The sequence below is a fragment of the Falco punctatus genome (genome assembly GCF_963210335.1).
Source record: "Falco punctatus genome assembly, chromosome: 5".
Lineage (NCBI taxonomy): Eukaryota > Metazoa > Chordata > Aves > Falconiformes > Falconidae > Falco > Falco punctatus.
In genome coordinates this window covers 12,358,078-12,383,613 of record NC_137584.1, presented here as the reverse complement: position 1 = coordinate 12,383,613, position 25,536 = coordinate 12,358,078, and the positions used below count along the sequence as shown (strand labels likewise).

At 42.5% G+C, this 25,536-nt stretch overlaps 1 protein-coding gene across 49 annotated transcripts in view; it reads left to right on the top strand.

Moving 5' to 3' along the window:
• RIMS1 (regulating synaptic membrane exocytosis 1) overlaps positions 1-25,263 on the top strand; it is a 345,465-nt gene extending 320,202 nt beyond the window's left edge. For all 49 annotated transcript variants that reach the window (XM_080388732.1, XM_080388757.1, XM_080388725.1 and 46 more), the window contains 5 exons: positions 5,093-5,234; positions 10,820-10,932; positions 13,692-13,793; positions 14,899-15,038; positions 15,392-25,263. In XM_080388732.1, coding sequence (XP_080244858.1) covers positions 5,093-5,234; positions 10,820-10,932; positions 13,692-13,793; positions 14,899-15,038; positions 15,392-15,610 — 716 coding nt within the window. In that variant the 3' untranslated portion in view covers positions 15,611-25,263. The remainder of the gene's footprint in view (positions 1-5,092; positions 5,235-10,819; positions 10,933-13,691; positions 13,794-14,898; positions 15,039-15,391) is intronic.
• Positions 25,264-25,536: the final 273 nt, after the last annotated feature.

Genomic DNA, 25,536 nt, shown 5'->3' with positions numbered 1-25,536 from the left:
AGCTAAATTTGAGGTTGTGAAGTCAGTAACACATCAGAAAGGACCAGAAGGAAATGTGCCCCTTGGCTTTTCTTTTTATAGTTCCTTGAATTGAGGAAGACCCTTACGATTCCAGTTGACATAATCCTGTTGGTGTCTTGCACAGTCAGTGTGCAAAGCAACAGTATGGTCACAGTCCTGCCAGGTTTCAGTCAGGGCGGGCTTGGAGCTGTAGTCCTTTCTTCGGGTGCATGAGCATGCTTGATACCATGAATAATTTGCCCTTGAGTAATGCAATGACCTTGAGTATTAGTACTCTTCTTTTTATCTCTTTCATGAGTGGATTTACCGCTGATGTATACTTTGTTCTCTGGAGCATTCTTTTGAACCAGTCACAAATTTTCCCTGCCACTTACTCAGGTGCTGCATGTGTGTAAATTTGGTTCTTTTTTTGGTGCTAACTAACTAGTAGCCCTCAGGTATGATTTTGGGCAATGCTTGCTCAAGGCACCTCTCCCTATAGGCGGTACATAGAAGGCCATGTCAGAATTGTTGTCATCTGCCCTACAGAGGTCTCTGACACTTTCCTATTGACTAAGTTGCCAAGCTTATGTCCTTGCATGTTTTTGTATGTCGCCTAGCCTTGTCCCATGGCATGTAAAACACACCTGGGCATCACAGGATAAAAACTTTGCTCCAGCAGGTCGTGGCATAGCCCTCCTGTCATTTCAGACTTACTCTACTGAAACAAGAGCAAAATGTGTTAATTGCCTCCAGGCATCTCATAGAGCCCAGAGGTAAAGTCAAGCCAGTGGTGATGCCATGTGCAGTCATGCCTTTGCTAAGGGCACTCATGGATACAAGTAATTTTGGGCCATTTGTCCTGGCATTGTCCTCTCTGAATTGGATGCCTTTAGAGGAATCTCTGGTAGGCCATCTTAATTCCACAGGTACTATCACTGACCCTTTCTTGCTAATATAATTCTGTTCCACTGATATTTTGTGCAAATGTAAGATAGTGCATACACTAACAAGCTTGCTTTTTGCTCTTCATCTTTCCTTAAATCACGATCTCCATTAATTTACTTTGTCTGAGAAAACCAAAATCAAGGACCAATTTCGTGTCAGAACAAAAAGGGACTATAAGCTATATTTATAGTAGGTAGACTGAAATAGCACATTGCACACACTCATCAGAGGTGTTGTAGAAGACTGTTGATGAACTGCAAAATGCTTACAAGCTCTATATATTTTGTAGCTGCAGATGGCTGCTTTATGATCTTCTTGCATCAGTTGATAAATCTGCAAAAATGTTCATCACGGTTGCTCTGTAGTAGTTTTTCTCTAGTTTCTACCAGTTAAACTATGTGTTTACATGCGATTTATGCACATCAATCTGCATTTCTGCATGCAGAAAGCCTTACACAATTAGCAAAGCAGACAGAAGCATACAGACAATTTTGGAGCAAATTTTGCCCCTAAATGGCATTCAGTATAGAGACAATTTATCTTCAGTCAGCACAAAGAATATAGTGTAAATTACACAGTGCAGGCAAATGACTGTAACCTATTATAAAATGTAATTTTACATATCAAACTAATAAAAATCAGGATCAGAACCAAACATTCTCCAACAGATATCCACACAAGAGTAGAAAATCTTCTCAATGTATCATAGTATATTTTATGAACTTGTATTTTTCATATAAAGACAGCATCTCAAAGATATGTGCATAACTGCTAGATTAAAAGTAAGACAAGATGAAAATGAAAGTTTAATAAAAAAAAATAATTATCAAGAGCAGGAGAAACACTGAAGTTGTTTGGATCCTGTATTTCATTGTGCAGTCAGGGCAGGACTGGAAGTTGTACCTACCCCAGAGTGACTTCATGTGACCAGGGCGCCTTTAGAAATAACAGCGTTTCCCAGCTCAGCTGTATGCTAAGCACCTCCCTTGCTTGCAGAACTAGGTTGTGCTGGGAAGTTTACAGGAGTACACCAACAAGATAAGCTGTTGTCATTACTTGTTGTGCTATAAGTGGATGAAAACTATGATACACATGACTGACCAAGGTTAAAACTTCCAAAACCTGTGTGATGTGTGTTTTGGTTCTTAGCCATGGGCAAAAGCAATTCCTTTTATGCTATAAAACTCATGATTTATTTTACCTTTCTGTCTTGGGTTAGTTTTATGTTATGTTTCTGATTGTACTGCAGAATATTAAGATTGAGGTTGTAGAATGAAATATGCAGGACTAGTTTTCTCAGGAAACATCGTGGATATTAGTAGCAGTTACAAGATGAGGCAAAATATTTTTTTTTTTTAATCTTTAACCTGAAAGAAAATGTTGATGAGAAAAAGAAGAAGTGGAATCCAACACAGTAAGACAGAGAGCAATGACTTGGAAAATAGTCAGAAAAAGACAATCTGGTATTTGCAGCACAGCAAGGGTGTGGACCTGCTTATGGCCATGCATGAGGATTCCTACTTCATGGTCTGTGCATTTAAAAATCTGTGGAGCAAAGAAGTATGTTCAAGCAGTAATGTGGTTGTTATCCATGATAATATAAAATTACTCTTTTAAAAAAAAAACACTTGCTATTTTCAATCTCTGCTGTGGCTCAAAGCTAAAATATTCATTTATGTAATTTAGGCAATGGATATTTTTTACAGTGATTATTTCTATGACTACATTCTTCATTAAGCTTTCCCAACTGCCTGGCTGTAATTCCTGAGTTTCAGCACTCACCATGTTGTCCAGGTGGTCCAGAGCAACATCTCTCTCCCGATTTATGCCAAGGTCATGATGATCTTGTAGCTACCTTTAGTGTCTCGTCACTCCCATTTCCTGAGCCATGGATACTCACAGGCAGCCGGGTTCAGGTGCCCACATTTCAGGCTCTAACATATATATTTCCAGTCATGCTGCCTGATCTAGCTGGCTCCAGAAAAGGCAGGGGGTAAGCCACATCCATCTCACCTGCTTTGTGGGAGCAGACGGAAACGGGTGCTTTTAGACAGGTCCCAGCAAGAGAGAGAGGCACAAAAGAATATGGGTGGCAAATGCATAGCTACTGCAAATGTGACAGTCCTGCTTTGGTGTAGGGCTCTGCATGCGAGCTATACTTGCAAGGCTGCCTTGTGATTTTTTTTGGTGCTCAGCTTACCTTTCAGTGTTGTTATGCTGGACACATCATCTATTTTTAAAGATAAAGCTCAAGTCCAAAACTTAGCATTTTATTTTCTGCGTCCGGAGTCTCAGAAGTTCAAGCAAATACCTTCCACAGCCACCTGCCCTGGCTAAGAGTGGAGCCTGCTCTGCCTGGTGCACCATGTCTAGCCTACTCTACTCCACGTTTAGCAGAACTGAATAATGCATTTTCAGCTGATCAAAGACCGGGAATTTGGATGAGTTGCAGTGGCCCACAGCAAAACCTCACAGCAGTTGGCCTCAGAAGGCAGTAAAGGATCTGTGGAAGTAGCTAATTTCTTCCACTCAGAGGCATTTGTTTTCTGCTTCTGGCTGGCTGTAGATAAACAACCCCTTGTCCAGAATGCTTAAGAGGAAAACCACAGCCCCTTTTGCTGTGGTGATGTCTCCTCTAAGCCCAATATAATAATTCTTTATTTTTCGCTTTGGCCATGTTTGTGGTCTCTCTGCTAGCTCCAGAGAGGTTACTGTGATAACTCGGGGGGAGCTGCTCTGTTGTGTGGTTGCTCCTTGCCCTCCACCAGCTCCCCAGACCTAAAGAGTAAGGGCCAGCTATTTTCCACATCGCATTTAAACACCTTGAGCAATGGGCAGGCCGTGCAGAGGCAACCAAAGCCGTAACTTGTGTGTGAAGAAAGGTCAAGATCTGTCAGCTTCAAACATCAGCAATGCTCACGTGAAACAGGAAGGTGAAAAATTTTTCAGAGCAATTCAGTCTCCACAGCAAGATGGAGGTGGAAGAAACATTTTCTTTTTCAGATGCTCCCCTGAGCAGGCTGTGAAAAGGAAGCACATACTCTGCAGAGAGAGAATGAGGGAATGCTGAAATGAAGGGGCAAATGCGGGAGTATTTTTTTGCATACACTTACATGAAACTTTGTCAAATCTACTTGCTGAGAGAAAGTAATGTTACCCATTGAATGATAGGCTGAACTTAATGAAGAACAGGACACTGAGCTAGAAGTCAACACATGCTGTCATATCTCATAGACTCTTTGGTGGAAGTATTTCAGTTAAAGATCTTTGAGACCAATTATCATCATCTAGAAGCACAATTTCTGCCATGCAACAGCAGAATTCATTGTAGATCAGCTGTTGCACCTTGAGCCTATAACCACCCCTGTAAAGGACTGAGGAAGCTCTCCTTGCTCAAGGGTAACGTGAAACCTTCCAGGTGGAACTCATATTGCATTTTAAAGAATGTGTGATGGAAGCTTTTCCAAATGGATCAAGTCTTTAAACAATTTCACAAGATTCACATTACCCTGTAGTGTTAGTGTTCAGTAGCAAGTCTAGACTGTGAAGTCCATCATCTCCCAAACAAATTCTCCAAGGGTTAATTCTGCTTAGGAAGTGATGAGATCAGAAGCTACGTAAAGCTCACCATGTACTTTGAAGAATTTCTGTGGTGAAAAGTAAGATTTTGTTGAGTCAAAACACATCATTATGTTTTTGATACTAAGTATATTGGTGCTTAACATTTTTCTGTGGAAAGTGTGAAGGATTTTTTCCCCTCTTTTTTTCTGTGAGAGTTGTAACTTCTTTTATAGTCACCCAACTTAACTAACAAGGTGGGTAGAAACACCTTACCGAGTATACAGTTAGCAGACACTATCACAGTCATCCTGTCTACATTCTGACTGTGTAAAGGTTATTAAGAAGATGTCTAATTTCTGACAGTTTGCCCTAAAAAAAGATCTTTAGGTTGCAGCCCTTTTAAAGAGAAGCCATTGCCAGTTTGCAACTGAAGAAGAGAGATTCGTTCTTTGATCAGAAGAGTCTTTTTGACTTATTAAATAGTAATGGTCAAGTCAGATCACTGTTGTTGGGGGAGAACTGCAAGGAAAGGCTTTGCTCTGAGTCGTCATCCTAACTATCACTTCTTTTTCTCTGCTTTCAGAGGCTGGCAACAAGAAGCTAAAGAGCACGATACAAAGAAGCACAGAGACAGGAATGGCAGCAGAGATGAGAAGTCGTATGGTTCGACAGCCAAGTCGGGAATCCACTGACGGCAGCATAAATAGTTATAGCTCCGAGGGCAAGTAAGTGGCATTTAAAAATATTAATAATGTAGAAGTTTCTTGTCTTTGCAGGAAAACTTGGGATGTGAACAGAGGTCCCAGCTCTGGCTGAAGGGGATAGCTCTGTGTACAGATGCTTCCTCTTGAAATGTTTGCAAAAATGAACTGTTTTAGGGGCATAACACAGATCTTTTGAAAACTGAAATTTAGAGAGAACTTCTTAAGGATTCACATTTTCCCTGTCATCCAGTGAGGCATTTTGTTCATCGAAAGACAACTACATTCAGACCACATTATTCAAAACAGAACATAGGGGTACTTTTCCTTTGAGTTATGTTTGGATTAACTCAGAGTTAAACTTCAGATGTTATATGTAAAACCCTGTGATATGAAACTCTGCTCAGTAACACTATATACAAAGAAAGTTTAGTTTGGAGTTGGTCCAGGTCTCTTATTGGGAATTGTAAACCCAGAGTCCAGCTGCCCCATCAGCTGAAATCAGACAGACAACTGTGGGGAATGGGGCAGCTGTTTTCATTCACTGCTGAGTGACTCAGTATGAAGGAAAGGAGAACAAAGTCAGTGCGTGAATACTCCGTCCTCCGCACAGCTCTCACTGGGACTCTACCATGTGTGCCAAGGCGCAGTGGTCACTAGGGTACTTTTATAAGACGCTTCTCCACAAAAGGGGGAAACAGGGATAGGCAAATGCACCCTGTAGACCTGGAAAAAATGAGAGATTGGAACCCCTTTGGCTTCATCTTTTTATATGCTTATCATGTTACCACAATTACTACTGCACATTGTGTAAGTACAAAGAGCCAGGGGCAGCCGTGATGGTGGCAAGGAGCTGTGTAAAGGTGTAATTTATCCATCATCAGATGACCTCACCATCCTCATTTTTTTACGAGGGTGGTGTCATGGGTAGAGTGACGCACTTCACTTGTGCAAGAGGGAAGCAGCCATATGCTTATTGGCTGAAAAATGTTTAATAGTAAATGAGATGATGATTTAACAGTATTTAATGGCAAGGTACACTTGGTTATTTACTGCACAGAGGACAGGGTCAGACAAAACTGTCAGGGAGACTCCGGTGGAGTTTCAGAAAGGATCCCCTTGTGTTTTAAACTTCTCAGATGGAAGTTTAGGTGTGGCTAGGTCCAAACTTAGTCTCAGACTTGGTCAACAATATATCTGAAGGTTTATATGTGCAGAGTCAATCCTGTATGCCACTTAGCTAAGATTTGAAACTTTAACATGCTATTAATCACTTACCAAGGATCTATTGCAGCAAGGAGTCTCTCAGCTCAAGGGGACATCCTGGCATGCAGCCCACTGCCATGCAGGAGAGCTCAACGGGCCCTGGGCTGCCCACTATTTGTGGAGTAAGATAATTGGCAGTTCTATTTGCCCACTGACTACAGAAGTTAGTTTATTTCAAACCTGGCTTGAGTCAGAGCTTGACCAGCCCTGTTAGCTGGGAGCATTGTTCAAATTAGCCCTTGGCTATTGCATCTTTATCTGTCTCCCCCAAATCCTCTTCGGGTCGGATACAGCCATCACAACCAGATGCAGCCATTAGGATTGCCACTGGTGGTTATCACTTGAGCAGGGTTGTGGAAATAAAGGTCAGGATGGGGCCAGGGGGAGCACGCCGCCACAGGTGGTGAGGCACTGGCACAGGTTGCCCAGAGGAGTTGCAGAGTCCCCATCCCTGCAAGTGTTCAAGGCCAGGCTGGATGAGGTGTTGAGCAACCTGGTCTAGTGAAAGGTGTCTCTGCACATGGCAGGGTGTTGGGCTAGATGATCTTTAAGGTCCATTCTGACCCAAACCATTCTATGATTCCATGATACGCTAAGAATTGCAAGAGCCATGTAAGAAAAACGAACTCCATCATGAATAACTCAAACCCAAAGTAGATAAGTATCTAATGAAGAATGAGGGATGAATAAAATATTCCAGTATTTTTACCAGTATGTTTCTGATAGGGCATTATCTTTACCCTTTCCACACTCCATCCTGCCATCCTCCTTCTCTGTGCTGCACTGTTAGTCTGTAAGGCACCAGTTACTCACTGTGGTGACAAAGGTCCCAATAAGCTGGACCCTGCTAAGGAGGAGCTGGAGGAGCCTGTTTCCCTGGCTAGCAGTGCGGGAAAGACAGGAGCCCAGCACCGACGGTGAGGACCTTCTCAGGGGAACAGCCTAATCCTCTGCTCCACCCTCAGGGTGTGTAAACAGATTTGGCCAGGCTGAGACAGCCAAGTTCTGGGTCTGGAGGTCACAGCAAGTGTCTAGGGGACAGAAACCACAAGGTAGAGCCTTACATTTTTGACTTGAGAATCAGCCTCTGAATAAGGCAGTGAAGAGAGCAAGCCTCGGAGGTAAACGGAGTGCTTGCTTCTTGTTGGGACATAGCACAGACTTGGTGTGCGTAGTGGGACTTAGTTTGAAAATTATCCTTTGGAACTAGATCCATCTTCAAGGCGAAGTGAGCTATCATAAGCTGGTAGTCACACTATCTGCATCTTATGTCTTGTTCTTGCCTCCTTAGCTCCCCATCTCTTGCTGCTCCAGCACCAGTTCTGCTTCTGACGGTTCTCGTTACCCCTCTCAGTGCTCTCATACAGTAGATTTCTTCACATCTGACCACATTTGACATGCTTTTCTGTGCCATACAGCTCCCCAACTTTTCAATGTTTCTGTCCCAGACTTTTGGTTTGACAGAGTTGCCAGCTCTTCTGGTTGAATCCTCAGTATACCTCAGCTTCATTTCCTGACTCCAAACCCACTGCACACTTGACCTTAAACACTGTCCCTGATCTACACACACCTATTCCAATCTCTGGCAAGAGTAAAGAGTAAAAGTGAGACCAGTGAAGTGAGAACACCACCAGTATCTAACAGTGACTCTGAAGAGCAGCCTAAGAGAATGGGACAAAGGAGGCAGATAACAAAACTCGGGTGAAACAGTTAAATACATCTTTCTGAAATGAAGAGAAACATTCCTTAAAGAAGACACAGTGCCATAGGCAAAAGGGATACCAGAGGGCTCTGTTCAGTGTAGCGCTGTATTTTGTGGCTTAGAAAGCTGCTCTGAAGTAATTGTATTCTATGATTCTGTGATTTAGCTATAGATCAAATCCTCAGCTGTTCTGCAAACCTGCACGAGTTTGATAGAATAATGTCTACAGCAGCTCTGGGTTTAGATCACAGTGAATGAAGAACATTAAATGCAGAGCTTCTTGCAAGAAAGATGACCAATACAATCTTCTACTGTTTCACCACTTCCCCCACATGCATCACTGGCTTTTTTATAGAACATGAGTTGGACACAACTGCAAGGTGGAGACAAAGCCGCACAACTACAGTGCATAATCAGGGGTACATACACTGTGCCAGCTGATCCTAAAATCTTGTCCCTCACTCCCTCCTCCTTCTGGGCCGTTTTCAAACATCAGAAATGACACCTTTAACTTCAGATGTTATTTATAGTGTGAGCATGAATCAGGTTTTGATAGCGCCTTCTATTCAGAATAGAGAAGCTGTTTTTTCCTGTCTCTTGGGAGTTTCCCATGAAAATCAGCAAGAGCTTGACTTTGGTTGCTTGAGTAGTATTTTGTCTGCAGTCCAGTCTTGATGTTACTGTAGGTGGGTGATGATGACAAATAGGAGATGCTTATGTTAAGTTTGCATGGGTTACTTTTTCATGTGTGTGTACATTATGATACTAACTTTATTTCCAGGATTACATAGTTCACTGACAGTGTCATGCCTCATCCTGCATTTCATAAGACCAATCAGATGTGTAGCTCAGCTGAGAGTGCAGATTCCTGCAGTAGGTAGCCCAGGTACCATGTTATGTTCTTCTGCTTGACCCATAACTGGAGTTCAGTGAATTAGAATTAATACACATTAAGGTGAATGTGTACTTCACAACATTCATTCTTACGTGTATAGCTAGAGGTGTCTGAAAAGCGAGAGTGCTCTCAAATGAACATTTTCAATGTCGTTAGTCAGTCCATAGCAAAATGTAACACAATTTGGGGAAAAAGGCCAAAGCAACAAGCAAGAAACTTTTCATAGCAGGAGCATGAGTGAATGAGTAGTGCCACTGGGGAGAGAAGGAGATTGTGTGTCTTATCAGGAAGGGTGGGCTTGAAACCGCATGTCAAGGTTAGGTGAATGCTGTAACTGGCAGGCTGGTGGTTGAACTGGAGACCTTGAGGTTCTTGTCCTCCATCTAAAGAAACTACCTTAAAAAGATTTCTTAAAACTAAACTTCTGTGAAAAGCTTACCTTGTGGTCAATCAGACTTTTTCAATGGAAAGGACTGTGCGGATATTTTCTGGCCAGCTTTAGTTACAGGCAGTCTATATGTTTATGCAGGCATAGCGAGAGCAGTTAGTCTTGAGGAGAGAAATGGGCTTTTTCTATCCAGCTAACTGGGGTTTGCAAGGAGCTTTCAGTGTGAATTGAATGACTGGAGCACATAAGCTTGATCTGTTGAAATCTAAGCTTTTTGCACTGATGTTTTTATTAGGAAGTTTTCTAAGTATTCTCTCCAGTCTAATAGGAAATTTCCTTTGAGGAAGAAGCATATAGTGGATGGCCTGCTGGTAAGGATGCTATCTAGACTTAGTTCAAAGTCTGTTCTTCTTTCCTCATAATTGTGATGAGGAAGTCAAAGCTGAGTCTCTCCACCATGGATCGTTCTTTCTCTCTTCTCTCTCTCTCTTTTTTGTTTCTTTTGTTTTGTTGGTTTCTTTTGTTATTGTTTGGAAGCTGTATGTCTATTTAAAAGAAAGTGGAGATTCTGGATACAAGTAAGCAGCTTGGAAAAGCACGTAACATGGAATCATAGCATGGTTTGGGTTGGAAGGGACCTTTAAAGGTCGTCTAGTCCAACTCCCCTGCAATGAGCAGGGACATCTTCAGCTAGATCAGGTTTCCCAGAGCCCCGTCCAACCCGATGAATGTTTCCATACGCTCTGTGCCAATGTATTACAGTTCAGTTAGTGTCCTGAAAGAGGGGTGGGTACCAGCTGTAGATGCAGATGTGGCTGCCAGAGTATTTTGGCTAGGGAGTGGCATTAGGTTTAGCTCTAATCAGTACTAGTACTACCTGCCTCTTTACTGCTTCATTAAACAGGTGCAGCAATCACATTAGTTTAGTGTATACATCGGTTTTCTGTTTGTTCTACATGATGCGGATGGGGTTTGGATGTATGTATCAATATAAAACAGTATTTTACAAGGTAAATCAACATTCAAGAATGAAGAATGATAGGGTATTAAATTTCAGGGGGCTTTTTATGTTTTCTCTTACAAGGTCACTTATAGTTTATTCACCTGTCAGGCTTTTCACTTCCCATGGAGAACTCCTTACAAAGAACTGTTTTATGGACTGCTTTGCGTCCATGTGCAGAATTACTACACTTCTTTGGGGTCCTTGGGAAACAGCTCATTCCTGATGCTGCAGAACAACTTGTGGTTGCACATCCTGACCTGCTTGCCTTGTGTCAGTAACAGTTTTGAGGTAGATACTGTAGGACAGTAGAAATTAATCCTGCTCTTATGCTTAACTGGCTTTTATTTTGCTTCAGCTTAATATTTCCTGGAGTACGGCTGGGCGCTGACAGTCAGTTTAGTGATTTCCTCGATGGACTTGGACCTGCACAGTTAGTAGGCCGGCAAACGCTAGCAACCCCTGCCATGGGTAAGAATAATATGCGCTTCTCTGTTAAATGAATAATAAGCCAGTTAATTAATACACACACTGCCAGACTACAGCACCAAAAAGACTTTTACAGGGTTGCTTCCTTTACTGTAATGTAAGCATGAAGGTCCTATACACAGGCACTGGTATTCCTAGAACGCTAGCATCCCAATCAGGGTGAGAGACAGTATTACCTGTTTGAGGCAATTTGAATTTCCTCATTTCATGAAAATCTCATTTGCAATTTGAAGAGAGGAGCTGCACTTTGCTTCCCACTCAAAATAACTGTGGTTTCTCCTGTTGTAGCTCACTGGAAATTCTCACCTTTTTATACTTACTTGCCACAGATTATATTGGATGTGACAGACAGCCAAACTCTGCACTTGTTCATGCTTAGTTCATCTAATCCCAGAATGTGGAGCTGCTGCCCACATTTGCAATGCCCAATAATCAGTTGCTGATAAAGCCAGTGTTTATCATGAAAGAGACAAAATCCTTTTCTGCAGCAGCTGCCTGAGGCTATCTGTGATCTTCTCTGTGTTCCAGACCAGTCTGTATTTCCCTGTAGTATCATTGGCTGTATCTTAGTTATGAATAGAGTATGAGTGTATAAGGTGTGAAACAGTGCAATACTGTGCAAGTATCTTTGGAAAGGTTTGATTTTTTTTTTTACTATTTATTTTTATTTATGCTTATATATGAGCAATTCTTAGACATGCTTTAGGATGCTAAGTGAGGAGTACTTGATCAATTACTTGAACCATACTTCTGATGGAAATTACAAGTGGCCAGTGTTTCAGTACAGATGTCTTGGGAGAATCAGCTTCAGGAAGGGCTACTGAGATGCTTATGAAAAAGGAAATTAAAGCAGAAAGAAAAATTGCAGGAGAGCAGAAGGAGACAGAAACTTTGTTGAGAATGCTTTGAGTACCCCCTAAGACAAGGGATGCTGTGTAAGTCCAAATGACTGCTACTAATGCATTAATAAGCACAAAACTTGTTAAATTCATGGTTTTTTTATTATCATCTTGAAAGAGAATATATTTGTGAGATGGTTTGCCCTATACAAATCTGAGTGGCTCTGTCAGTATGAATATAAGGGTCTAGATTTCTTTCATCTCTCTATTTTAATCTTGTTTTCTGACTGAATATTTTTCTGCAATTTACTTGAGTAATGTTTATTTTCACTTCTTAGAACTTCTTTATAAAGGCTCAAGTTTTGGCCCCCAGAAAACCACTCAATCATGCTTTTTAACAATTTTCAGGCCACCTTCTATGTCCTGTCCTTTCACTAGTGACTCTTTCAAAAAGTTTGTATTATTGCTCCCCCTTCTGGTTCCACGTCGCATGTTTTACTTTGGATATGGGATACGGAGATATGCTTTTTAAAAAAACTTGTTGGAATTTTCCAGTAAACTATTTTTAGTGTAACGCAGAGCTCTGTTTATTCAAGAAAAGTTTGATTGATAAAAAAAAAAAAAAATCTTCCCTGCTGCTCTGTCATACCTCAAGTACCAAGGTATAAACACTGCTCTAATACACTGTTAGACAAGCATATGAAAATCTCATGCGCAGTTAATTTCAAAATACTGTCTTTGTAAATCCAGACTCCAAATTCTATAGTTCGGGACTATCCATTTTTAAGTGTGGTTTTGTAGACAATTGGAGTTCGCATGTCAAATATATACATACTCCCATGTTTCATAGGTATATGTATAGTTCATTGATTTGCACAGGTGTTACGTAGCTGCCCATGTAATGCTGTGCATTTTTTATTCCAAGTGGCCTGTTAGATTTCTAGCCAGCTGATTCCATGATATATGAAACCATAGAGATGTAACACTTCGAGCATCAGGTCATCATTGACTTCCCTTGCATTTTACTGATCTAGATCAGAGCAGCGCTTGGTCTTGGACTAAGCAATTCCCTTTTTCTGCAGGAAATGTTATTTGTCAGAACTCAGGCAGGGAGACAAATTTGACTATTTAGTAGCAAAAGCAGCTTTGTATTTTAAAGTGTTGTGTCATTTTCTTCATACCAAAAATGGCTGTGGAATATTGATAAACTAGGTGAATTGTCACCTCTGTACTCGCTGGAGACTTTTGCAGAAAAAACCCTTTCGAGCTCCTGGGGGCACAGGGCATCATCCCCTGAAGTGGTACTGTGACTGTGTGCCTCCTCTGGTTGGTGTTGCCGCCTTGTCCTCAGGCAATTGTAGTTACAGAAGAAGGTTTCAACATTAGTCTTTACCAGGAGTTCTTCCTACTTCATCAGGCAAGGAGCCTTCACACTGCCAGCTGTTGCAACTCAGCTTGGAGGCAGAAATTGCCAGCCAAGGGGATTTCTGAACACGAGTTTGGGTTTTAGGCTCTCCAAGTGTGGCACCACTGTCAGGGCAGCACATGTCAGTGTGTCAACAGTCCTAGGGGGGAAAACTCTAGGTAGTAAAACTCTAGGTAGTTCACCAGTGCAAAATTAAAGGTGTGGTGGTTATACAGTAAGTGTTGCTGTAAATTTGCCTGCCTCTGGATCTGAAATATTGAGTTCTGGTATAAACCAAGAGAGGTCACCATGCTCCCTAATAGCATCCATCCATCTTTTAGTCCTGATTTAAGGATGGAGAAGTTAAAGGGACCAGGAGGAGAGGTGACAAGCACGCTAATGCAGCAGACTAGTAGCAAACTAGTCTTTCTCACTCTTACACACTATCTCCCAGGCCATACTGCTTCTCTGAAATGTGGGCTTCTTCTCCCTCTCAGGTGACATTCAGATTGGAATGGTGGATAAAAAGGGCCAGTTAGAAGTAGAAGTCATTAGAGCCCGCGGCCTCACACAAAAACCTGGCTCCAAATCTACCCCAGGTAAGGAAAAAATAGACAATATATGAACAGAGAAAAAGAACATGACATGTACTGATAAACTGGTGATCAGAGACTTTTTGACCTTAGCTGTCAGTTAGCTATCATTACATTTAATTTTTTTGGTTTGCTTTTCAATAACGAATATGTGAGTGGATATATCCTTGCTACCAACGTCCACTTCTTACCACCTTGCATCTGGCAGTTGCATGCCACATTTCAAGGAATGATTTTCAGCAACTCAACATCCTTTCTGGAAGGAAAATTTGCAGAAATATTTCTGCATATCTTAAGCAAGTCATATATCTCAGAGGGGCTTGGTCAATGTTGAAGAAGCCCTTTGTGTTTGTTCCACATCAAAACAAGAGGTGGAGAACAGATGACAGTGCTTTGAACAAACAGCTTAACAGACCCACATGCCAGGATCTTCTGTACGCAACAGTGCTTCAAGAAGACAGCAGGTTATGCTAGTGCCAGTGTCAGTAATTTGTATAATGAATGAGATTTAATATTGTATCATTTTATAAGGACATTTTTTAAAGTTCTAGTTATTTATAGAAAGCTTTATGAGAGATTTATAATCGCTACCACAACCACTGCTTACTGTAACAACTACAACAGTAGTTTTAGATAACATTTTACCAAAATGGCACTTTTCAGCTCCTAAGGAGATTGTAGATGAAAGAGGAATTAATCTCTGTGTTATCGGAGTGACTTATTTTAAATATTCCTAATATGAAACATCAATGTCTTCTGCTTTGAAATATCTCTGACCCCTAAACATACATAGAAACTCCAGCACAGCTATCAGTGACAGTTAATTCCTGGCAAAATAGTGTTTTTAAAATGACAGACGTGAAACATAACTGTTGTTGGTTACGTCTTAGATCATTACATTCAGTGTTTATAAATTGAATTGATTTCTTATGGCCTGTGTAATTTATTTTGTGGATGTAATTGTATTCAGATTATACAGTGAAGATAAAGTGTGTCATTTTCTGTCCACTCAGCTTCCTTTTAAGGCATCTGTCCTTCAGCTCAGATGTGCAATGCAGAAGTTTTTAAGTACAAACATAAAAGTAATTAATTTATTATGTTCTGTTTGCAGCTCCTTATGTCAAAGTGTATTTATTGGAAAACGGAGCGTGTATAGCTAAGAAGAAGACAAGAATTGCACGGAAGACCCTTGATCCTTTGTACCAACAGACACTGGTTTTTGATGAAAGTCCACAGGGTAAAGTCCTTCAGGTCAGTTGCTTTTTAATCCCATTTTAGGCTATCATTTGGAGAAGCACTTGCATATTTACTTAAGTTTAAGCAATATGCATAAACTCTTTCCAACTCACTAAGCATTTAATTTTATAAATGCCAGCAAACATGTCCTTGTGGCTTGTGGTTTCAGACCTGCAAAATGTCTGGCTGTATTAAACATTTCTCTTTTGTTGACTCTTGCTCCTGTCCTGCCATTAGGTTCTCCCACAAGAGGGAGCAATCATTCACCCTTAAGAACAACATCTTCCTTAACGCTGCACGTAACAGCAGGAGTGAGTACATAGCATGGGTTTGGGGGCAATGCTGAACCTGTATTTATGTTCTTCCAGGTAATAGTTTGGGGAGACTATGGCCGAATGGACCACAAATGCTTCATGGGTGTTGCCCAGATCCTTCTGGAGGAACTGGATCTGTCCAGTGTGGTAATAGGCTGGTATAAATTATTTCCACCTTCATCACTAGTGGATCCAACTTTGACTCCCCTGACACGCAGGGCTTCCCAGTCATCTCTGGAAAGTTCAACTGGGCCTCCCTGCATTAGATCATAGTAGCAGGTGCTGTCTAATAAGAACATCGCCCAGGATAACAATTGGAACCAGATATTCACCCGATCAAAAAACGCTGTTGGAGAGAGACAATCACTTCTGTTTTTGCTTGTAGTAGTTATCCAAACATATGTCTGTTTGTCGAGAGATGGCTTAAGTTGACAGAACAAAGGTATATCGCATATGGCCAATCTATTAGCGGCTATCACCGATGCTTATAACGATTTAAAAAATAAAATAAAATAAAAGGAGAGAGAGTGAGGGACCTTTAGATTCGACCTAAGTCAAAGATGACCCAAACTGGAAGTTCTCGCTCTGTTAACAATGTTGTATTTTTCACATCTTGACAGAGCTCTCAAGCAGTGTTACCTTCCTGGTGTTTCAGCAGTTTTTCTGTACTTGTCACTTTCACTAGTTTTTTGCCATGTGATTCTGCTAGTTTTGTAGAAGTCCCACAATGCTAACAGAGACCCTTCCTTTCTTTTTCTAAACTAAACAAAAAAGGGCTGAAGCATATCTCTGTAAGCATCGTTAAAGTGTTCAACAGCCACAGTTATGATTCCAGCGAGTTCAAATAGTTTCTTAGTTCTGGTACTTCCAAGTCTCTCAGGTGGGAACCCAGAACAAATGACCAATCTAAGTTATATTCTTAACAATAAATGCTCATCACAGTGCCACTTTTTCTTTGTAAAAAACAGATATGTTTGCATTATATATAATAACTTTTATGTTTATGATGTTTTGCATGGAAGAATTTTGAAGAATTCTGCAACAACTGCTGGGGACTGGTATAAAGCAGCTTTAGTCTTAATTTTGACGTTGAATATGTTACTGGTAATGCAATTTTCCTCCTAGAAATGGAGAGGAAATATTTACGTTTCTGTGTATAAATGTATATTTGACTTCCCAAAATGTTGACCAGGAATGGATTGAGCATATGACACTTTCAGCTGTACCCAGGCTTCTCTGATGTGTGTCGCTTCAGATGCACCTGGCTGCCCTGGATAGAGCATGGTATGAGTTGTTCAATGTTTCACTGGAAATTCCAGTTGAAATATTCTGCACTTACTAATGTTTTTATCAAATTTTAGTTTACATTTCTTTGAGATTGATGCAAGCACAAGGCTTGATTTTTTAACGCAAGATATCTTACTTTTTGGAGGAAAAAAAGTCAAAATTTCAATTTGCTTTTTATTCATTTGAGTTCTTGGCCTTGAAATCCCTTGTGATATTCTGTAAATGTGCGAACAACTGCAGATTACTGCAGGTGCATTGATATGTTTCCCCTCCTTTTACAGGCCATTCAATTTTGTGATCACACAAATAGAGCAGCATGACTTGGAACTGTTCAAAGCTGCATGCACGTTTTGTAAAAAGAGATGAAAAAGGTTATTTAATAATGTATGTTAGTTCCACATAGGCCAGCTTGTATGTTGCATGTACTTGTACAGTTTGCTCGTAATTACTATACTGAAGTAACCAAGAAATCTAAGCCATCCATTTTTCTTATAGACATTTTGCAGGTTTTAGCCAGGCTAGGTCTGTAAGTCTGTGCTAAATGTCTATAGATGGACTTTATTTTTTACCCTATGGAAAACGTGATGTAGTACGGACCAAATTCCTTCTAATAACTATTTTGGTGTAGATTCCTACTGTGGGGCTGTAACACATGTAGAAACTGTGCACACACTAGGTTTTAATTCATAGACATACTGCCTGCACCAAGTGAACTATTTATTATTACTCAACATGTGGGAATTATTCTGCCCATCTTTCCATAGGGCGCAGATTGGTTACTGCTCGACCTGCTGAGCAGGAAGAACTCAAGCATTGGTGCACTACTACTAGATCCTGTTCTGTCTTAGTGGCCAAAAACCAACTAGTTATAATTCGATAGTATCTTTCTATTTTGACCACTTGTCTTAACACTCCCCTGTGCTTTTAAATGAACTTCCAACTCATGTTATGTAAACATGTTTAATAAAATTTCCTTTTCATGTTCAGTGTAGTAGTTGTGCTCTCTGTATGTTCTGAGGTTCATCTGTGATTCTGCTCGCTGCAGGACTGTGTGAAATGTGTTAAGGAACAGTAAAATGATAAGTAATTTCTATGGTTCTTTTGATTGCTGTAATAGTGTACGTTGAAATCTGGGGCCAAAAGCTGAGGCCTAGTGAAAGTCGTGTTTGGTTGGCTTCCTTTTCACCAAGAAAGGAGCCAAATTGTGCTCTCATGCGTTGAAGCAGGCAAATTAATGTCTGAAAACACATGTAGGCAAATTACCATCTGGTGAAATCAAATCAGTTTATTGGAGTTGAGTGATGCTGTGACTGCTTGCATTCAGTCAATGGGGCGGCATGTGTTAGCGCCAGACACCAGCTCCCATCTGCTGTGTGCTAATTTAAGACATGAGGACAACTCCTGATCTTTTGCACTTCTTAAACCCAGAAATATGCCCTTCTATTGTAATGCCATTGTGGACAATTCTTTATAGAAATTTACCTGAGAGCAGAATTTGGCGCTAAATTTTATTAGAGTTGCAAAGTTTATGTACTTGGTTTGATTTTCAGTTTTCCATGTCCCACAGATACCTGATAACAATTTAAAAATAACGTAAAGACAATATTGCCTCACTTTGAACACTTTTGTTTATTACTTTATTTAACTGAGTACCTGGTTAAGCTACTGAAAAAAATGAATAATTAAACATGGTAAATCTCTGAACAAAAGGCATGTTATATTTCTGCTTCTGTGTGGTGGGAGTGATCTGTTTAAATGCAGAATTTGTCACACTGTTGCAAAAAGCCCTCGATTTCATAAACCTCATGGGTCTGAATATTGTGTCCAATACTAGGATATTTTTTCCTTTCTGTTCCTGAGAAATAAAGTTCAGCATTTCTGATCTCCCCCTGGAGCAAAGACAATATGGCAGAAAAAAACCCCCCACTGATCTATTTCATTTATGGTGTTTCTGATGAGCAGGGATCACATATGCAAAGATTTCAGGAATGAAGCATTAGACTGTGCTAGGACAGATTAGTTGTGTGCTGGTCTCCTTTCCCAGGGACTGTTGCCTTTTAAAAACTCATTGCTGAGTGCTGGAATTATAATACATAGATAAATCAGCTTTAATTCCATCCTGGTTTTTCCTTGAAAATGCAGTACCACCTTATATGTCATATGCAGGGGAAGAGCAAAGTTATTAAAATCCCTGTCATGTAATCTGACAGTTATTGGACTCATCTCGAGTAAATGTTCTAAATTTTGTATCAAAATGCAAATTTAGTGTCCCTCTTTGAGGGCAGAGAAAAAGCTTTTGGCCTTGACCTTAGTGTTAGAGACACATCAGAACTGCAGTGAGGGGATAGGACAAACCAGAACTTCATGATCTTATTCCTTCGTAATTCTCAGAGAAATGATACCTGCACTTCCTTCCATTGCCTGCTTTCAGAAACAAATGACAGGCTCAAAAGTTGAGTTCAGCCCAGGTACGATATGTTATACATAGGAGAAAAGTTCAGAGTGGATCTTCAGTGGCTGTTCTGCATACTCCCAAGATTTTACTTATAGCCTGTGACTGGTCCTCTAAGAGGTCGGCTGTTTGCTGCTCCTGTGTAGTCGCTGCTCAACTGTCCACAGGAAAAAAGGATTGTGGGACTCATACTCTTCTTTTGCCTTAACTGAAGAAAGTCTTGGCAGACAGCAATCTGGCTCTTCCTTTACAGCCCCAAGCGCCCACTCCTATTATGTTACCTTACTATAATTCTGCAAATATAGATTAAAGCCATCTGCAAGAAAGCAGATCGTTGATGAAGGATGTGATTTCTCCAGTCAAGTAATGAGTATTCTGGCCATTTTACATCATTAAGAAGTCCACTAAAATCTATCAAGAGTAATGAGTTTCAACCAATACTTCACTCCCAGCCCATCCACTTCTCTCCAGGAGAAAAAGAAAATACATGCGTCATGTATGTATTTTCTCAGTGTCTGCATGGATGACCATGTATGCTGGTAGTTAAATACCAAGTTTACAAAAGAGGTTGTGTGTGGCAAGCATGTTACATAGATCAAATGTTCTTCTGCATTTTGTGATCCAAATTCCTTCTACCTGAGGTGCCAGAGGTAGGAGGGGAAGCTGCCTTCACTCCTTCTAGCATCTAACTGATGATGATGATTCAGCTCCTGAACACACAGCCTGATGCCTAATGAAATGCGCCTTGGTTAGGTATGTTCTAGTCATTGATATGATTTGAAGCTGTAGTTGTGCACCAGGACATAAAACCTTAGATGCTCTGCCTTGAGTCAAAGTGTCTAATGCTTAACGCTAGTAGTAACTGAGGGAAAGGGTAAAAAGTTGACAGAATCTGTAGACTACAGTAAATCAATACAGCAGTTCAGGTAAAGCAAATATTATACAGGTGTATTTATGTCTCTGCTAGTACAAAAAAGGCATCCTCAAGAGCTGAGTCTTTTGGAGGTTTCAGCTGCTGGCTGCTGGAAGCGAGTCACCTAAAGGTTTCACAGAATCTTATAGGTGGCCTCTGAAAAAATTGCCTTCAGAAGGTGAGCAGCAGCTTATTATTACAATGCTCTTTAACAACTCATGATTGTTCGTTCTGATCGCTTTTAACATGTCTGCAGTTTCAGGACCCTGCTAAAATGCAGTTACAAATCAGTAGTGGCTCACTTGGAAAGCACTGGCTCTGTGGTGAAAGGCTGTGTGATATCACCACCTGTGCGGATTTTCAGTCTGTCTGCAATAATTCATTTAGGTGAAGATTTAGAGTCTTTTTTCACATTTCCTTCTCATATATATCAGTAGGATGTACGCTTCTGGGTGACTTTGAGAACCTAGGTATCAGCCTCTGCACCTAGGGTGGGTGTAATTCCCCATTTCAGAGTCATTGCATAGATACTGAAAAAGCAGAGTGTAAAAGCAGTTGTGGAGTCCTCAAGAGATTTAAATACATAGTAAGTTCTCATCTTCTTGTCTGGCTCCTGAAGTCTTTTTTTGTCCTGCCAAGTATCAGGAAGAAATATCTTCCATATTAAACCTTGTCACTATATTTCAGCTACAGCCAAATAAAAATTCCTGAGCCATGCAGCCAAGCAGGACGGTGTTGTTTCCTTCAGTTTATACCAAGGCCTATACAAAGATTCTTTCGTAGAGAAGATGTCTCATGTTCCAGTCTTCAACTCTTCAGGGAGCAGCGCTATCACCTCTACATTTCCAGTATCACCACTTTGTCTTTAGACCCCGTTGTCTGGTCTGACTTGCTTAGGCTGTTTCGTGACAGCAGGACTCCACAGAAGAAAGCTGCCCGTGTCCACACCAGAGCACTAATTATAAAAGACAGAAAAATCCCATTTAGAACAAGCTAACACAAGGGTTTGTTGACAGTCCTAGATATTTTAAGAAATCTTTTCATGCAGTTTAACCCAAAAAATTAAGACTTGCAAATCCAGCAAATACTGTAAAACAGAACTTTGATTAAATGTTACAGTATATACTGAAAAAAAATATCAGTTTCGATAACTGTATTTGCATACTGCAGAAAGAGCATTCACACACAGTGCAAACATGGCAGTATTACAAGAGCAAATAAGATCAAAAATGATCAATTTTTATTTTCAGTGATGCAGAGGGTGAGAGAGGGTGAGAGAGGGCCAGGAGGGAAATATATTCTAAGTGTTTAGTTACTAAGCAAAGTCTGTTAGAAGCCAGAATCGGCATTATCCTTTAGCTGCTGCTTTTTAAAGCTGAAGCAAAAGGAACCAAGGGAGAGACCAAGAACTTCATCCTCCAGTTTTAAAAGGGGCTGCATTTCTTCCAGAGTGACAAAGTCTAAGACTAAGTGAGCAACCACTGAGTGCTCAGGAAGGAATCACAACACAAAAGAAAATAATGACAATTACAATAAAAAAAAAAAAAAAAAAGTGCTTCAAAACCATCTGGAAGACTTTCTTAAGATTGTGAAGGCCTGGGAGTGCAGCTGTCCCTGGACCAGATATAGAACATGAGTCTGGATTTGGAACGAGTCCCCAGATGTCCCTCTTTATAGGTCAGGAGGACTGGATGTCTGTTAGCAGCCGATGCTACAGGGCTGCCGAGCACGAGTCAGCTTTTTCTAATAGAGCATTTTGTATGTACAGTGTGCCCACTCTTGGGAGATGGTCTCTCATGTGCATTGAGTGTGAGCTTAACTTTAAGGGGAGGTAAAGGGTATATATATTTTTTAAGCTCAAAAAACTGTTTCAGAAGAAGGATCTTGCATCAGCCCTCAAAAAGCACTGGCTATGATGCTAAAGAAGTCAGGTGCTCTGTGACGGGTAAACCGATGTGTCAGAAATGGGTCCCCATGGAGGACAGGGCAAGAGCTTGGGGACCACAGAGCAATAGGAGGGAAGGGAAGGAAATCGAACCTCTGTTGCCCTGCGGGGACAAAAGAGGGAGACGCAGGAAAGAAACCTGAGGCATAACTACTTAGCTCCCGTCTTTTTGACTGAAAGCTCCAAAAAGAAGCAGCATGGCTAGCTCCCTAGAGCCTCACAAGTGGCAGTGCATTTCTTCCTGAAGGGTCAAAGGATTTGGCCCAACTACTTTACTTCAGTATTAGAAACAGACTGTCTGGTGGCAGCAGGGCTTGTCAAAAAACATGATGCACCGTTTTCCTTTCTGATAGATGACTCTCTAGGAGTTAACCAGGAGAGGAAAAGTAAGCTGATGGCACAAATAACTCGGAGTTGCTCTGTATCTAGTCTCAAAAGGCACATAAATACTGTAATTGCTGGGAATAGGGAGTATCAACAAGCTTCTCACAGGCAGCTTAAGGGTCGCTTGTTGACCTCTCTTGCTTTTTTTTACCTGATAGGAAAAAGGCCCTAAGATTTGTGAGACAGCTGAAGTACAGTATCTGCTCTCCTAGAAAATATAACAAATGCTGATTCCCTCCTCTTGATTCGTCCTCTTTCCCTTTCCCTGGTCATTGCTCCTGCAAACTGTGAAGCAAAGTTGAGTGTAGTCTGGCGCCTGGAGTCAGCTCCCGGTTGCTCTGCTTCAGTGCTGCCAGCAGCTCACTTGATTCCCAAGCTTGATGGTGGAAAAGACCTGCATTCCTAAACCATTCATGTTAAAATACAAGAAAAACCCAACCCTGAGGCCTTTTCAGACCCGCTGGGTTTTCTTTCGCTGGGGAGCTTGAAACAAAATTGAGTTACAGCTGCACCAGAAGTCACTGCTGTGCTATCTATATAATCCTTCAGCTCTGCTGTGTATGTGGGCTTCTTGGTTAGATTTCTGTTACGCCATTCAAATATTCCCTAAAAAAAATCCCAAAATGTAAAGGAGGAGCAGGAGATCTGTTGCCATGGCAGTGAGCTGCTCTTCAGGGCTTAACTTTCTTCTCCCTTTGCTCTTTAGGTGGGTATCTACCCCCAAGCACTAATCTTAGCCTTGCTCTCTCAGCACTTGTTTGCCTGATACAAGCTCAGAGCTGTATCTGCTGTCTTCAGAGAATACCTGTTGGATTTGAAAACATTTACATTTCTTCAGCGAGTGAGAGTGAACGGCGGAAAGCAGAGGAGGGTTATTGAATACCTCACCTCTCTGGGGCTGCTCTTGAGTTTGTACCTGGCTGGTTTAAGACCACTATTTGCCCCCCTGTACTTGCAGATCTCATACACACTGTGCATTTTTTACGGACTCCGGATTTGATTCACCTGCACTGAAGAATGTGGGAATTTTGCCACTGATTTCAATGAGGCCGAGCCTGAAGTGCTTCTGTGACAACACACAGCGCGGGGAGGCTCTTTTGGTGCCAACAACCCCCCAGCGAAGCAGGAGGCCAGCCAGCCGCTCCAGCTGCGCGAAGCACAGAGCCTCAGCTTCTCTCTGAGGATGCGGCCATCCGCGCAGTGGCGGCGGAGGTGACAGCCAGCGGCAGCACAGGGGTCACGGTGCCCCAACGTGACAAGAGGACATTGCCTGGCCTCTAGACGAGCCTCATTTTTTTATCTTCTTAACGTACATGCCCTAACAAACAAGACCAAAAGCTGGCATTTTCTGGAAAGCTGCCCTGGTCAGAAAAGCAGCAAGGGAGCGTGGCACTGGGCTGTGTGACAGAAGAGATGGCCCTGGGCGGCACCAGGCCCAGCACCACAGCGCTGCGGGGGGGCAGAGGGGCAGAAACCTGCCCCTGCGGGCAATCGCGATTGGGCCAGCTCTCGCGACAGCGTTATTTATTTAGACAAATAAATATACTTGGGGAAACGTGTGTGGAGGAAAGAGCCCGCTGCTCTCAGGCTACTCGCAAACAGGGCAAAAAGCCTTCACATACGTTATTCGGGTGGGCGGCACACCCCGCGGAAGGGCGGGAGGCCGCCGGTGCCTCACGGGGCCGCCCGCCGTCCCCCCTGTGGCCGCAGGAGGGCGCCTCAGCACCGCGGGCCGCGGGCAGCCCTGGCGCGGGGCACCGCCACCGCTCGGCCCTCAGGGGTTTCGCGCCCGGCTGTCCCCGCTGTGCCCGGCTGTCCCCGCTGTGCCCGGCTGTCCCCGGCTGTCGCGCCCCTCGGGCTGTTTAAGTCTCAGGCCGCACGGCTGCCCCATCGCACCGTCGCCTGCCTGTCCCGCCGGCCCCCGTGTGCGGCCGGCCTGCGACCTGGGGCGAGGCCCGTCGGCGAGCCGGGAGCGGGGCTTGCAGCGGGCAGCGCTGCTGCTGCCTCGGAGCCAGGGGTCTCTGCTCCAACGTGGAAAAACAAGCGTCTGCTTTACTGGGCACTTTGGGGGGGGCTGTATTGTTTTTTCCAAGCGTTGGACATACACCTGTGGGTGCAGTGAAACGGGGTGTGTGATCACCGGCGGTGCCTGTCCACCGGTTTCACCTAAGAGCTCTCAGAACAGAGCGCAACAGTTTTGGAAGAGAATTCCTACAGCAGGAAATCATGCTTATCTGCAACAGCCTACTTTTCTCTGATTCAGTAGCAATTATGAACTCGCTCACATAGATCCCGTTGCACTTAAGAAGTGTTAAAAAAAAAAAAAAGAAGCACATTTGTCCCCATTCCTGCATGGCCCGCAGCGGCTGCTCTGACGGCTGCCAGGCTGCGGTGTGGGTAAGCGCAGAGGCCCGTGTTGATCTCTGAGCGCCCCTGCTACTGTCAGGCTGTGCTGTGCCCCCACTGCGTCGTTGTTACTTTCATATTAAGCTGCAAGTCAGATACATCAAGAGAATTTCTGGCGACCAGTGAAATCTCATGCTGGAGGATCATTAAACTTCGATGACAACCTGTTTAAGGAGGAAGAAGATGATGCTGCTGACAACCAAAATGGTTTGGTAACTCAAACTTAGGTACTGCTCATCTAGCTGCTATCTTGAGACAGGTCAGTCCACAGGGGTGTAAAAGGGAAGGACTTGCCCTGTCAGAGCAGACAAAAAAGCAGGATGGGTCTGGGGAGCAAGGTCTAATTTGATACCCGAGCCATACAAACCCACGCAACACCACAAAGGAACTGAAGCAGTGAACTGCACGTGATTGTTTTGTGTAGACCAGGGATCCTCAAAGTTTTTAACCAGGGGGCCGGCACGGATGAAGTGGCAGCAGGCCATCTGCAGCTGCTTGGTTTCCCCCCCACCCCCAGCGGGGGGGTGTCTGTAAATACCGGGGGCCGGATTGAGGACCCTGGGGGCCCATATCCAGCCCACGGGCCGTAGTTTGAGGACCCCTGGTGTAGACCCATATAGCTACTGTGGGGTTTAAATTGGCAAATGAGTGGATTAAAGTCTTCATGCCTTCAGCTCACCAACATCCTTAAAGAATAAAACTGAAATATGTTGGGATTCTGGCTTAGGCTGGCATGGCATGAAGAATCTGACAGCCCAGCTACAGGCTGTCGGGAAGCGTGTATGTGCAAGGCCTGAGCCCTGAGGCTAGTG